We start from the raw sequence: 13,266 nt of genomic DNA on the forward strand, positions 1-13,266 counted from the left end.
ATGAGAACTACGGCCTATACTCTTTACGCAAGTCTTGAGCAGCCGGAATGTACAGTTTCTTTTTTTTTCCCCCCCTCTGAATGTACCTAAGTTGAGGAAACCACGAAACGCGATCATAATCGACGTCTGCAATTTATTGCATAATCTTTTAATTCCAACACTCTGTCAACGTGATACCATTTCAACTTTGAAAAATAATATAGATTCATATAGTCATATACAGTTACCGGGATAGAGGAACCGATGGTCCACTCAATCCAGGACTGATAGTCCAAGTTCTACAAAGGGGCGGGATGGTATGTAAGGAACGAATTGCAATCAACTGTGAAACAAACTTCGGACACAAGATGTTAGGAATTTTCATTCGTATAATTCCCCTTGACATTGGTACCGCACGAAAATCGCACACGGAACCCGATAAAGTTAATTTATTCCGTTCAATGAAACTTCACGCACAAATCCAGAGTACTGAAATTGTTCCAACACTCTCCAAACGCAACGAATCAACGAACTTCGTGAGTACTAGTATAAATTATCTCGATGCCCGATCTCTATGACGCTCAATTCTTGATGATTAATTTGCGGCTGACGAAAACATTTCGCTTCTGTCAAGAAGTTTCAAGCAATTACTCTCCTGGGTTGTCATTTGTAATAATGAGAGCGAACTCGAATCGTGGAAGAAGGCTGATAGAATCAACATCACTTAACGATTTCATCTGACACTCCTTGGCTTAGCGCATTATATCGCGCGGCATATTCTTCAGCTTTTTGCCTACGCAGATCAATTTTATTCAATACTGTCAACAGAGTTCCCAGGCTGAGAATTACGAGAATGGCGGCGTGTCCAGCTGTATCTCCGTAGACGTCCATCAGCTTGACGACAACGAGACTTATGAAAACACCGTAAATTTGGCCCGCTATGCTCAAAATCCCCGTTGACAGTGCCTGAGACTCGGGGTAAGTCGCTTCGGCGCATAATTCAAATCCGATCGCATTAAAACTCGTGAGGGCAATGCTGGAACAGAAACGGTTGGGTGTATTCTTATTGGGAAACGCGAGTACATGTGACTTCGATGACCGATCAAATTCCAGTCTGATCGCAGTGATATGTTTACCCGTAAAGCGAAGTTGACAAAAACACCGTCCATTGAATTTCCAAGTTCAAGGTCACAGCGAAAAGTATTTCGCAAAGTACGGATGAACTGCTCACGGTGATGGCAATGACTCTGTAATTGTTGAACGCTGTAGTTACAACCGTTCGCAAATCGTTATGCGTCACAGCTACGGTTAACTAACCTAAATTTTTTCGTTTTGTCAAGAACTGATGCGATGATTACCGAACCTGTGGTCCCCAGAATGCATTGCAACATATTCATTATTCCAACTTCAACTTCGCTGTTCTACAAGAAACGAGTATAACTGAGGGTGTACGGCGCTACAGAAACATACAAAGTGCACAGTAACGTTACCTTGAAGTGAGTTAAGATCAATGGATTCAAAACTGTTGCCGTTGAGTAAAACACGCTAATAATCAAGCCATAGGAGTTCCAAAGAATGACGAAATTCCTGTTCTTCGTTACTAATTTTTTTACCGACATTAAAACTCCTTTATCAAGACGTTCGTACGTGGATTTTTGAAGCGCCCGCGACTCGCTCGGTGGCATAGAAGGTTCGTTCTGAAAAACTTTTGGGAGAATAGAATCGGTTGACAAACAAATTCGGCGTCCTCGTTGGCGGAAAAATGCGACGACTCACAAACAAGTACAGCCAATGTTACAACGGTACATGCAATCGCGAGTATCCAGTAAGTGGCGGACAATTCAGGCCCGATTTCCTCGACGTCGTCGTGATTTCTGACGAAAGTCGGAATGGTAAGGAAGCAGATCGTCAAGCCGGCGTGAACTGCGTAACAGCCGATGGCGGTTGCGAAGGCGAGTTGGTCTTTTCCAAACCAGACAGCCGCCAATTTTCCCGGCACAGGAACAATGAAAACCTGGCTTACGGCGACCATGGCCTGCCCTGTCAGCAGCACCGGAAAACGATCTTGGGCTGCTGAAAAGACCTTAATCCAAGCTCCGAGACACGTTAATACGGACCCTATCACGACCGTCCATTTCAGGCCTATCCGTTCCGTCAAAAACAAGGCAGGGAAGAAGAAAACTGAGTAGGACACCATCAACACGATGCTGGTCGATGCTACCGCTAACACCGAGACATCGTAGTACCTGAAGCCTCCGGTTTCCGTTAGTATACATGATATAGGCGCACGAGTCAAGGTCTTGAATTCTGGTTTCTCTTTCGTTTCGAAGTTTGAACACTCATCTATGTTCGTGTACAAGAAGTGGAATACCGTTGCCGATGTTGAATAATTGTCTTACCTACTTATTATGTGGCCGATGATCGTGAATTGAGGATATTGATAGCTGCTGCATACACTGCATAAGACATACAAGAATAGCTGAAGCCACCGTCTTTTGAAAACCCGGACTTTCAACGGACTGCCACTCGCGGTGTCCTCGTTTTCCTCTGTGTGTTCAGTCTTAAGAGGATTCATGACGTTATTGTCAGTGATTTGTTGATTCCTCATTATTTTCGAACACTTTTTAAAAAAATGTATCCTTTATTAGCTGCGGAGTTGCTTTCGATCAGGATTCTCGATAACCACACTCTGACCTCACCACCTATGAAATGCTATTCTAATGGATAGCTTTACTATTCTCACTGAAAGATGTTTATAATCAAATACGAGTGTACAACGGTTGTCCTAAATATTCCTTTTTTATTTTATGATATGTTATAGTAGACTAAAAATCGAACGACACATATAATTATTGTTTTTACTTACCAATCAACACTTTATGGAGATAAAACCATCCTGCAAAGTAAGGCGTGTCAAGAGGCGGTTTGGCAGTTTCTTTTTCAATTAAGAAAATTACATTTTCCATTTCCCGCTGGGAGAAAACTTTTCCAGATGGATTGGTTAAAAAATACCAAGTATGTTCTTGTGGGTGAAACTATCAAATCGCATCTTGACATGCCTTACTTTGGAGGGTGGTTTCATCCCCTTAAAGTGTTTAATAGCAGATAAAAAAAAATGGAGTCGCTTAGTTTTCAGTCTACTACAAGATTTTACGAAAGAAATCAAATTGGTGAGCTCGACTTGGGATACCTTTCTTGTTAGTCATATCACTGCATCGTAAACAGGCCGTAAAAACAGCCGCCTTGAGTTTAAAAAACCAACTTTAGCAAGCGTAGCAAAGGACTCAGATTTCTGTTTGATCTTAATAATATATGAGGAGTTCATACCAACCCGTCCGACGTACAATCCTTACTCTTTTTGATTTCGTAGCCGATATATTATTACATTACATTACTCGACTTATTTTAGAGATTTTTATCTCTTACAGTTTTCAAGAAGGACAATTTCCTCTTTCGACAATTTCCACTTAAAAAAATATTTTCAATTTGTTATAACCTTTGACCGGCAGATCAGATCATCAAAGTTATTAAATCTAATTATTCGTATTGGAATGCAGTTATGCAGGTTTTAAGAATTATTGAATAATGATTCTGAGTATACCATGTCAATGAGTTTCTTTTTGCAGTGTTCAGTTTCTTAATTCATTCGAGCACAAATTAAACACGCTTCGAGTAACCTGCTGCGGCAGATATTCGCGGAATAAAATATCGATTACTCAAAAATTAAGAATGGGAAAAATAAAAATGAAATAAAAACCCGTTATCGGACCTAGCTCGAACTGTTCGTTTCTATGCTCAGAACTTTCAGACGTTGTTAAAAAAATTAAAATTCATATAGCTACCAAGTCCAAGGCACGGCCTCCTAGTCCGAAACATGTTCTACGTTTTGTGAGCATTATATATTTTTTTTTTAATGCAATCAGTACCGATAATTTAAGTTTTCAGCCATCATATCCCAAGTAAAAGATCCCAAAAAATACCTGTCATTCACTTTGTCCTTAGAAACGTAGTGAAGAATCAGCCAAAGAAATAGAACGGGGTGAGAGCCGGACGTTAATATGGTGTTTACCGCCTCTACGTATTTTGTATCAATATAATAAGGTAATTACACACTATGAAGATTTCACATGGCATGTAATGTTATCGGTATGACTGTATCGCAGCTGTTTCATACTTGTTATCTAAGTTATGTAAATTAGCCAATACTTGACAACGTTCCCCAATCGAACATTCATTACTGACACATTTATTCATATGAAATAATCGCAACTGCGTAAATAATGTTATATCAAGTAACCGCTAAAATGTTTTTTCGACGTATATGTTACAATCGTAGGTATCGCAACGATCGCGTAGCTGAGCTGCCGACCAAGCTAAAATTGTAAATTATTTGTTACATTGTACGTTAATAAAACTGACTCGCAGAATCTGAGGATCAAGTGAAACTGTTGTTCAATTTTTATTCGCTTCAAACTGAACGATAATTAGTTCCACGTATCAACTTCTCTGTAGAGTTAAAAAGAGGCTCACTGGACGGCATTTATTTTACACCTTGTTGCATATTTCTGGACTTTTTGCCGGCGAAGCTCTGGTTTGTGAAAAATCGTCAACAGAGTTGCCAAGCCAAGCGCACTGCATAAAATCGAGTGCGCCGCAATGTCTCCGTATACCTCCAGTACCTTGCTAGTAACTAGAACTATCCATATTCCGTTGAGCTGACTAGACATGGTCAAAATCCCGGTTACGACAGCTTCGGATTCCGGGTAAGTAGCTTCGACGCACATCTCCATTGCAACGACGCAGTAGCTTCCCAAAAAAAATCTGTAACGTTACCAGCCTAACATTAGTTTATCACAAAGGACCAAAAAAACTACGAGTATTCGTTTCGAAACAACTTACGCAAGAATCCCGCCGGATACGAACACCATTACTTTGTTCTCCAAGTAATAACTTAAACCATATAAAATACCGAAAAGCAGCGCCATAGCGCTCGTCGCGGTAAAAATGATTCTGCGAATTGGTAAGTAAGCCTTATTTAAGATGTTCCGTATGTTGTTCGTTATTTTTTAAGTTCCAAAAATCACCTGAATTGCTTTGTCTTGTCAAGAATCGAAGCGACGATCACCGAGCCAATCAATCCCATGAGGCAAAACAACAGTTCCAGTTTTCCAAGCTCCGCATCAACGTTCTGCAATGGATTTGAACATTGTTAGGATTTCGGTCATGTCGGGATTGGCGTGACTCGAATGTTACCTTGAAACGATTAACGAGGAATGGGTTGCAAAATGTCGACGCTGTGTTTAACAGGCTCGTATTAAGACCCCATGCAAGCCATATAAGTAGATAATTCCTGTTCCTCAGTACCCTCATCAGCGGCGGTAAAAATCCCTCCGGGGAACTTTCACGCCTGATTTTTTGAAGCGCCCTAGACTCGCTTGGCGGCAGAGATGGTTCATCCTGAAAAACTACGTAGTGAAACAACATACGTCATATCAGTAATGTCGTCCGTTAATCGTTACATCAGAGCCTGAAAATAGCCGTCACTCACGAAAAAACACAGCCAGGAAAACGACGGTGCAGAATATTGCCACTATCCAATAAATCAACGATAAATCACTCCCGATGTCGTCGAGACTTTCGTGATTCTTTACGAGTATCGGAACGACGATGAAGCAGCTAATGATGCCGCAACAGATAGCGTGGTACCCAATGGCAGTGGCCAGGGCCACCTGGTCCTTCCCAAACCAGCATGCAGCCAGTTTACCCGGCACAGGACACAGGAAGCTCTGGCTTACAGCAACCACGCATTGGCCCATCAAGGTCACTGCGAAGCGATCCGGGGCTGCGGAAAACACCTTGATCCATGCTCCCAGGCAAGCCACCGTGGCCCCAATTACAACCGTCCACCTTAAACCTATGCGATTTATCAGGTAAGAGGTCGGAAACAGCAGCAGCATGTACGAGACCATCAGCACCACGGTCGTCGATGCGACTGCGAATCGCGAAACGTTGTAGTACCTGAAGAATTGAGGTTTTATCATTATCAGTAGCACTGGCGTTTGTCAAAAATATTCAAGGTCAGTCATGATCAGGTGGTAGAGATTAGTCATCTTACAGGCATACTATGTTCGTGATGATGGTGTACTGAAGCCATTGAACGCTGTTCGACGAACTAAAAAGGACGAAAAGGACAAGTTGGAGCCACCGTCTTTTGAAAACTTTGACTTCTAACGTGTCTGGTTTCAGAAAGTTCTCATATTTCTCTATCGATGTGTCTTCAATTCTTTGCGACAACTCGATCTTTTCACCTGCGGTCATATCGACACTCCTGCACGTTTGAGAAGCTGTGCTTCACCTCGGCTTTGCTTCTATACTCAGGATTACTCTCCTCCACTTTTTGTTAACAGTTTTCACCCGAATGGCTAAATGGCACTGTCACGAATGGCATCTCAGGCTCATTTACTTCTATTCCAAATAGAAGATGGATCACCGTTCTTGTCCATACGGTTATTGTGACTAACAATGAAAATGTTTTTCTATCCAACACAGCTGTGTTACGATGTGAGTACGTCATGTGAGTTGAAACGAAGGCGTGACATGTGAATTTGAGATGAACTTGACGTAAAAAAATCATTATTGTGACACGCGATACTAAAAAAAGTTAACACCGATGCTTTATGCAAAATTTCTCACGTTAACTAGCCCACGGGTATCCGTATTTATTTCCGAAGCTGTAGAATTTTTCATCAAATAATTAATTCAGTAAAATTATTCCGCTGGGCAGTGATCCTTACGTCATTGAATCCAGTAACTTCCCCCTGGTCATCATTAACTGCTCATTCCTCTCTTCACAAATTCTATCTGACTAAACTCCTTCCGCTTTCACTTCTGTCATAGATGTCGTGATCTGCCTTCCTTGACTGTCATGGCCACCGAATTATGCTCTCAATAAACTCAATCTCGTCCCACTCGTCTAATCTTATTTTCTAGTTGTAAGCGGCAGAAATTCACATCTCATTCACCTCTATTCTAATTGTTCACCATCCGAAATGCAGCTTTGCCTAGTCATATATATTTCTTTATTTTTTTTCTGTTGCTTTACATTTTATATTCTAATTTTCTTCTAACACTATTTTCTTCTGCACATGTACATTAAATTTATTCATTGTGACACATCATGTGTTATGCCCTTTGCCTCGTGGCTAAAGTAGGGCATACTAAAGTATTATCTATCTATCTCAACTTCATTTGTGGCAATGTAAGAAAATTAATGTATTCCACGAAAATAAGAAAAATATGCCTAACGATAACCGCATATTTTAGGTCAAGCGTTACGCACCTTTTGAAGCGAAAAACAAATTTTCGTAATTGAAACCTCAATAAACATCCACTACATCTGAATTCAATTAGTACAAAGTTTTTCTACCGATAAATTTTCGTGAGACTAAATTTGCTTCGTTATTCTATGGACGTTACAGTGAAAAAAAAAAAAAAATACACAATTTGTACTGAAGTCCACGTTTCCAGATTCTGGGAGGCGCAATTACGTGGAATAGATTTACGATATTGTTTTTAGTTAAATAACGTGTAACATATTTACACGAATAAAGGTACCTATATATTTAAATCTTACCAGAACAAATTAAACAAATTTATTCCACTCTTTCATTACAAACGAGCAGTGAGAAAGAGTAAGCGTTAAGTAATTAGTGGGTGTTTGAAATGCTTATTGATGTTGAAATCGGAATATAAAATTGAAATGTAGTATTAATATTTCTATCCATACAGTCCTCAAAATTTGTTATGCTTCGTTAAACAGGTACCGACAATATTCATCCAACCATGATACGTTCTTCTATTCGTGGGACACTTGAAATAACTAACGGATTTTTTTTTCACACACATTGTAATGGGCTTAATTGACTAATTGTTATTTTTTTTTTTCTTAAATTGTTTTGCGTGGCTAAGCACCGACTAGTCCTATAAATTGCAGAAAAGCTAACGTCTACTGTGAAACACATAAAGCAATACTGGAATTGAATGGTCGATGATTATTTTCTCACGATCTTAATCATTCTTCCGACTTGAGTGTATGAAAAGTTTGTATCTTTGATGTAAGTAGTATATCTTTTTCGAATGATTTTACGTCGCAAAACCATCTCGGCAATAAAAATGAGAAGCGTGCATATCCAACCGAATCCAAGACCGTAAAAAATGAAACGAAGATCACGAAGAGTTATGACAAACGCGATAACATCACTCGAGAGATTCTCATCGGGCTTAACAATCGACTCTTCGTACAAAATCTTGGCTTCGTAAAATTTCGTTAATCCAGCTTCAACGATTGCCTGAGTAATGGCATTGAATCTGTCAATCAGGGGAAAATCCGGCCGGGCGACAAATCGTTTTTGGTTGTAAGGACTTGAGTTTTTCATTATATGGAGATCTTTTGCGTGGGCATATCTCATGCGTATGGTGTCGCAGTAATTGATACAGACGACGGGCTCGTTTCTGTACAATTTCCGAATGCAGTTATCCACCTCCTTGGACACATGGGAAGAGAAAAAAGTCGGAAACGCAAGAGCAACATTTAGAGTCTCGGGTCCTTCGATGACTAATCCGGATTCATTAAGCTCCGCAATGTCGTCTATGTTCACGTAATGTAGCGGGTTTCGAATCAAGGAGAGTATTTTTCCCTGGTAGGTGGAATAGAAAACTGTAGGAAAAATAAATACAAAGAACAATAAAATTCTAAAACCATCAGCCGATATCGGAGGACCGACGTACGAGGATCCAAGAAAGACTCGGAGCATATTCAAAAACCCTGAAATGTATCCGCGTCTGTCGGCGTAGCTCAATACGAACAAGCCAATGAAAAATATCGAGGCTCCGCACATCAATGTCCATTTGTCAAAAAAGTAGAACAACCCAATAAGCCATGGTATCGATCCACGATCCTTGGTCACCATGCAGAGTTTAACCATAGCGTGAGGATACGCTTCCATTACGTTTGTCAAGGGTCGCACTATTAGACTGTTCATACTGATATCCACTTTTCCTGCAGCGATGTCGATCAGATTTCCGTGAAAGTCACCGTCTTCGTCCAGCCAGCCCATAAAATAAGAATCGGAGGTCATTTTCACGTCGATTATTGAAGCGTTCCAGAAACTCCAAAGGTCCGTCATGACGGAACCATCCACTCCCTTGTACTTCGTTGTCCCAGTATCATCTCTTTTGACATATAAGAATGGGGGATCATTCAACGCGTTTGTCAATATTGGATAACCGTTCAGCGATTTGGTTCTGTCGTAAAATATTCTTTCGCATCCGTACCGAAGACCTTCAAATTAAAAACGAACCTTATTATACCCAATTATGTAACGCAAGACCTCAGACGTGATATTAACATTTTTCCGAATACAGAAACGCTCACCGTCGTATTTTTCCCACTTGAATAAACTCCAAGGGTGTCCTTGTCGGCCTTTAATTTCGCGAACCTTTATCCAAGGGTGGGAAGCCGAATCACCGTAAGGATCGTAAGAGTACATGGATGGCTCGCCATTCTGTTGTTGGCATAGAAAAACTGTGGACAGCAGGTTATAACTCCATGCCAATAAGAGGAAGTCGTAAGCATTCGAGCAACGTTCTGTGACCGTGTCATCCTCGATGATTAAAAAAAATCCTCCAAAATTCCACCACTGAGAATCCTTAAGCCGGTCAAGCTGATCCTTTAGATTCGGAGCCGAGTACGGAGAGAGTAAAAAGCTTCTCGATTTCCACTGATAACGATAGTAATCCAGCCCAGTCGGGCTCTTCTTTTCACTTTGGAGTGCAGCGGTGAAACTATCTTTTGCAACGGGTAATCTAGAGCTTGAGATAGACCCGATGGTTGTTATCTCCAATCGGTGCAAGTACCTTACTAACTCGTCATTAAGGCCCTCACCCACAACTAGGAGCTTTTCATTCCCCTTAAAACACTTCTTCGATAGCTCTGCCTGAATAAAACCGAAACCAAAACATACAAATGGACCGTTCCGGCAAGAAAGAGGAAAATCAATGACCTTACCACGGCTAGAATTTTGCTACGTGTCGGTTGCAGACTGTCGGTCAAATTATAAATAATTATCTTGCTAGCTTCATGTCGCGGGATTAAACTTGCAATAAAAATAAGCTTTAAACCAACTACGATTTTTCCAAACATCACTATAATATTATACAGTCGCGTTCCGATGCTTAGTCTGTCTGCAACAGTTGAGGACATCGAGTGCAACTAAAACTCAACCGCCAGAAACACCCGCTGACTTCTGTCACCTTCTCCTAGCCACAAATACGATATTGGAAAACCGATATCAGATACACTGGATCTAAAATTTCTAACGCTGCGTTACTGACAACTCATTTTTGCGAGTAACGTGACGGCGTATGCTTCAACAGCTTAGCACTTTCCTCGGTAAAAATTCAATACCCTCAAGTGCTAAGATATACTCATTTGTCTAGGTGCATCCGTAGATTGTGGAAGAACATCAACACGCGGTTTTACCACGCATCCAATTTCAGTTGCCAAGTCCAAGCGCGCTACGTGATGCAATTTCTAAATAGCGGTGCCTCGACTGATGAACTATCGATCTTTTCGCTCAATTCCGACCGTCGAAGTGCTGATTGCATTTCTCTTGAACGTTGGCTAGTATCTAGCAACAACTAAGTGTTACAAAAAATTGTATAACTATATCAGAACCAATGCCGTTTGAGGATACATTTAACTTGAAAGTCAAATCATTTCAACAAGGTCTTTAAATCAATTTTACTTCCTTCTCATCCATCTGGAGCATACTAGTTCGATAGCGAAGACAAGCAGAGCAAAAAACAGGGCCATCATATAAGCGTAGAACAAGATGTGAAGATCATTGAGTTTGACGAGCCAAGTCTCAGGATATGACGAATTGCGATCTATCGAGTGAGTCCTGACCTTGACATTCCACAGCGTAAAGCGTCTCCAAATATTTGGTAAACCAGCCGACACCATCCTAGAGATGAGGACATCAACGCGTTGTAGAAGAGGCCAATCGGTTCTGGTCAAATAGTAGCTATAGTATCGTAAAATGAGCTCTTCGGCAACATGAAATCTGTTATCCAGTTTAGACTGTTCCCAAAGATTGATGCAGTGACCAGCACAAGCGATGGGTAGGCCGTCGATAACGCGTTTAAAGCACTCAAGGTCATCTTGGGAATCCACAAATCTCTCCCGAAGTCGATCACGCCATATAAACTTCTTGAAAGAGATAAAACCGTGCATATCGAATCCGAATTTTTCGAGCTCATCCAGAGTCTCAATGTTCTCGTAGCTCCTGGGCTTGGCAACGAGAGCTGACATCTTTCCTTGAAAGAGTACATTCATCGTACCGCAAACCAGCATGCCTCCCAAGAATAGTAATCTGGCCGAAAACCGACGCGGGGGTCGTATCAGACTGTTCGAAATGACAATTCGCAGTACGTTTAACCAGGCGTATCGATACCCTCGGCCTTCGAGGCAGTCCAACAACAGCGTCAGCACCAAAGCAGAGCCCAAAGTCAGCAGTCCGATCCACCAGTTCATGCCCCTCGTCAAATCAACCAGGAAGGGAACGTTCTCCTTGGATTTAGTCATGAAGCAATAGCTCGCACTGATGTGAGGATAGGTCGTTCCCAGGCCGAAATCCGGCTGCGCGTAACGCTGGTTAAGCCCAATGTCGACCCTGCCACTCGCGATGTCGGCCTTCATTCCGAAGTGGGAGCCATTCGCCTCAGTAAATCCCATTCCCCAATCACCGTTGTAGGGTACATGAATTAAAGTGACGTTCAAGAAGCTCCAAAGAGTCGAAGCCAGCCAGCCGTCTTCCCCGGAGTAGCTGTGCACTTTGAGAGTGTCCGCATCGTTCATCGCCGAAAACGTAAGCTTCGGCGATATGTTCATCGCGTTAACACGCACCGGATATCCGTTCAGGTTCGCAGTCTTCTCGAACAATATTTCACCGCAGTTAATCGCGTACGTTTTTTCAGTAATCTCATCGAGTTGCCGCCGGAAAAGAGTCCAAGGATGACCATTCCGTCCTGCGTAACTCGCCACCCTCTCCCAACCGGCGGTTGGAACATGGTCTCTGAAGGGATGGTAAGCGAAGAGAGTCAGGCCTGCAGTTTCCTTTTCGCGGCACAAATACACCGCCGAAAGCATACCAGCTTGCCAGGCCGTCCAGAGAAAGCTGTAGGCGTTGTGGCATCCGTGGTTATCAGATTCTTCACCGATGATTATGAAGAGTGCCGAGTGATTCCACCACCTCGAAGTCTTCAGTTTATCTATCATGACCCCCAGGACTGGCCGAGACTTTGCGGCCACCAAGAAGCCCCCCGCCTTCGACTGGTACCGGAAGTGTCTTTTGTCATAAAAGTGACTGGTCCCCTTCGTCCTGGAGTAAATTTGATCCAGGGTCGTGACTGGTTCCGTGAATAAGATGATCGTCGTCTTCATCGAACGGTGGATAGAAACTGTCATTTTTTTATTGATGTTTCCAGCCAATACAATCGGGTTTCCGGCATTCACCAGACACTTCCGGTAGAAGAATACCTGAGAGATTAAATTTTGAAAGCGTTATACGACTCATTCTTGACCTTGGAATGTATAAGGCCGATACTCACGATCCAGTTTGACGATTGTTCAACGTGAAAATCTCTTCCAGTTTCTAGAATCGATTTCAGTGAACCGGTACCGCCTCCAAGTAATAAAAAAACTAGGGTAACAATTATAAGAAGAGATTGGTTACGATGCATACTGCCGAAAAATACTGGTACCGTAATTCTTGATTTCTAGTTCAAAGACTGACTTTAGTAATAATAAAAGGTTGAGAAAAGTGGCCAACATACGGCGTTACAACTGCTAATGTTCTCCATCAATTATCACTGTCAATAACACGTCACCTTAATGGACAAGGTTTGATGGATTGTACAATCATTATTCAATAATGCTGGACACGATTTTGGCCTGTAGTCAAATTACCCAAGAATTTGAAACTAAAGTAACAATCTCGAACACATTTCTGAAAATCGAACTTACATGTACATTAACTGCCGTTCATTCGATTGTATATAGTCGTGCTACATCCGTAATAAATGAATGCGTGCGTAATGTCGAATTACAAAAACGAACAAGGGAATATCAACAGGTGTTCGGTCTCGAGTAAATGCGATTAACTGTAATAAATTGTATGATTCATCGCATTTTTTCATGGTTAATCTATAAACACGTTTAAGTCTATA

At 41.6% G+C, this 13,266-nt stretch overlaps 4 protein-coding genes across 13 annotated transcripts; all 4 read right to left on the minus strand.

The window, feature by feature from the left end:
- Positions 1-339: 339 nt before the first annotated feature.
- LOC124308642 (feline leukemia virus subgroup C receptor-related protein 2-like) lies at positions 340-4,073 on the minus strand. Of its 10 annotated transcripts, none has more exons than XM_046771527.1 (7): positions 3,960-4,073; positions 2,383-2,539; positions 1,756-2,225; positions 1,470-1,684; positions 1,297-1,400; positions 1,116-1,226; positions 340-1,015 (listed from the first exon to the last, which is right to left on the minus strand). In XM_046771527.1, exons 2-7 carry the CDS (start codon positions 2,439-2,441, stop codon positions 700-702), a joined length of 1,275 nt encoding a protein of 424 aa, XP_046627483.1. In that variant the 5' UTR covers positions 2,442-2,539; positions 3,960-4,073; the 3' UTR covers positions 340-699. The 10 variants fall into 10 exon arrangements, with proteins under 10 accessions (XP_046627483.1, XP_046627477.1, XP_046627478.1 ...); XM_046771521.1 differs by having other exon boundaries at positions 1,756-2,232; positions 2,383-2,599; positions 3,960-4,072; XM_046771522.1 differs by having other exon boundaries at positions 1,756-2,232; positions 2,383-2,721; positions 3,960-4,024.
- A 333-nt stretch (positions 4,074-4,406) lies between these two features.
- Positions 4,407-6,646, minus strand: LOC124308643 (uncharacterized MFS-type transporter C09D4.1-like). The gene is made up of 6 exons (XM_046771528.1): positions 6,095-6,646; positions 5,528-5,997; positions 5,233-5,444; positions 5,064-5,167; positions 4,879-4,989; positions 4,407-4,800 (listed from the first exon to the last, which is right to left on the minus strand). Exons 1-6 carry the CDS (start codon positions 6,295-6,297, stop codon positions 4,506-4,508), a joined length of 1,395 nt encoding a protein of 464 aa, XP_046627484.1. The 5' UTR covers positions 6,298-6,646; the 3' UTR covers positions 4,407-4,505.
- A 72-nt stretch (positions 6,647-6,718) lies between these two features.
- Positions 6,719-10,240, minus strand: LOC124308640 (uncharacterized). The gene is made up of 3 exons (XM_046771514.1): positions 10,046-10,240; positions 9,413-9,974; positions 6,719-9,319 (listed from the first exon to the last, which is right to left on the minus strand). The coding sequence occupies exons 1-3, from the start codon at positions 10,238-10,240 to the stop codon at positions 8,031-8,033; spliced, it is 2,046 nt and encodes a 681-aa protein (XP_046627470.1). The 3' UTR covers positions 6,719-8,030.
- Positions 10,241-10,777: 537 nt separating this feature from the next.
- LOC124308641 (uncharacterized) lies at positions 10,778-13,049 on the minus strand. Its single transcript, XM_046771516.1, has 2 exons — positions 12,649-13,049; positions 10,778-12,577 (listed from the first exon to the last, which is right to left on the minus strand). Exons 1-2 carry the CDS (start codon positions 12,778-12,780, stop codon positions 10,781-10,783), a joined length of 1,929 nt encoding a protein of 642 aa, XP_046627472.1. The 5' UTR covers positions 12,781-13,049; the 3' UTR covers positions 10,778-10,780.
- Between the last annotated feature and the right edge of the window lie 217 nt (positions 13,050-13,266).

The sequence above is a fragment of the Neodiprion virginianus genome, chromosome 7 (genome assembly GCF_021901495.1).
Source record: "Neodiprion virginianus isolate iyNeoVirg1 chromosome 7, iyNeoVirg1.1, whole genome shotgun sequence".
NCBI lineage: Eukaryota > Metazoa > Arthropoda > Insecta > Hymenoptera > Diprionidae > Neodiprion > Neodiprion virginianus.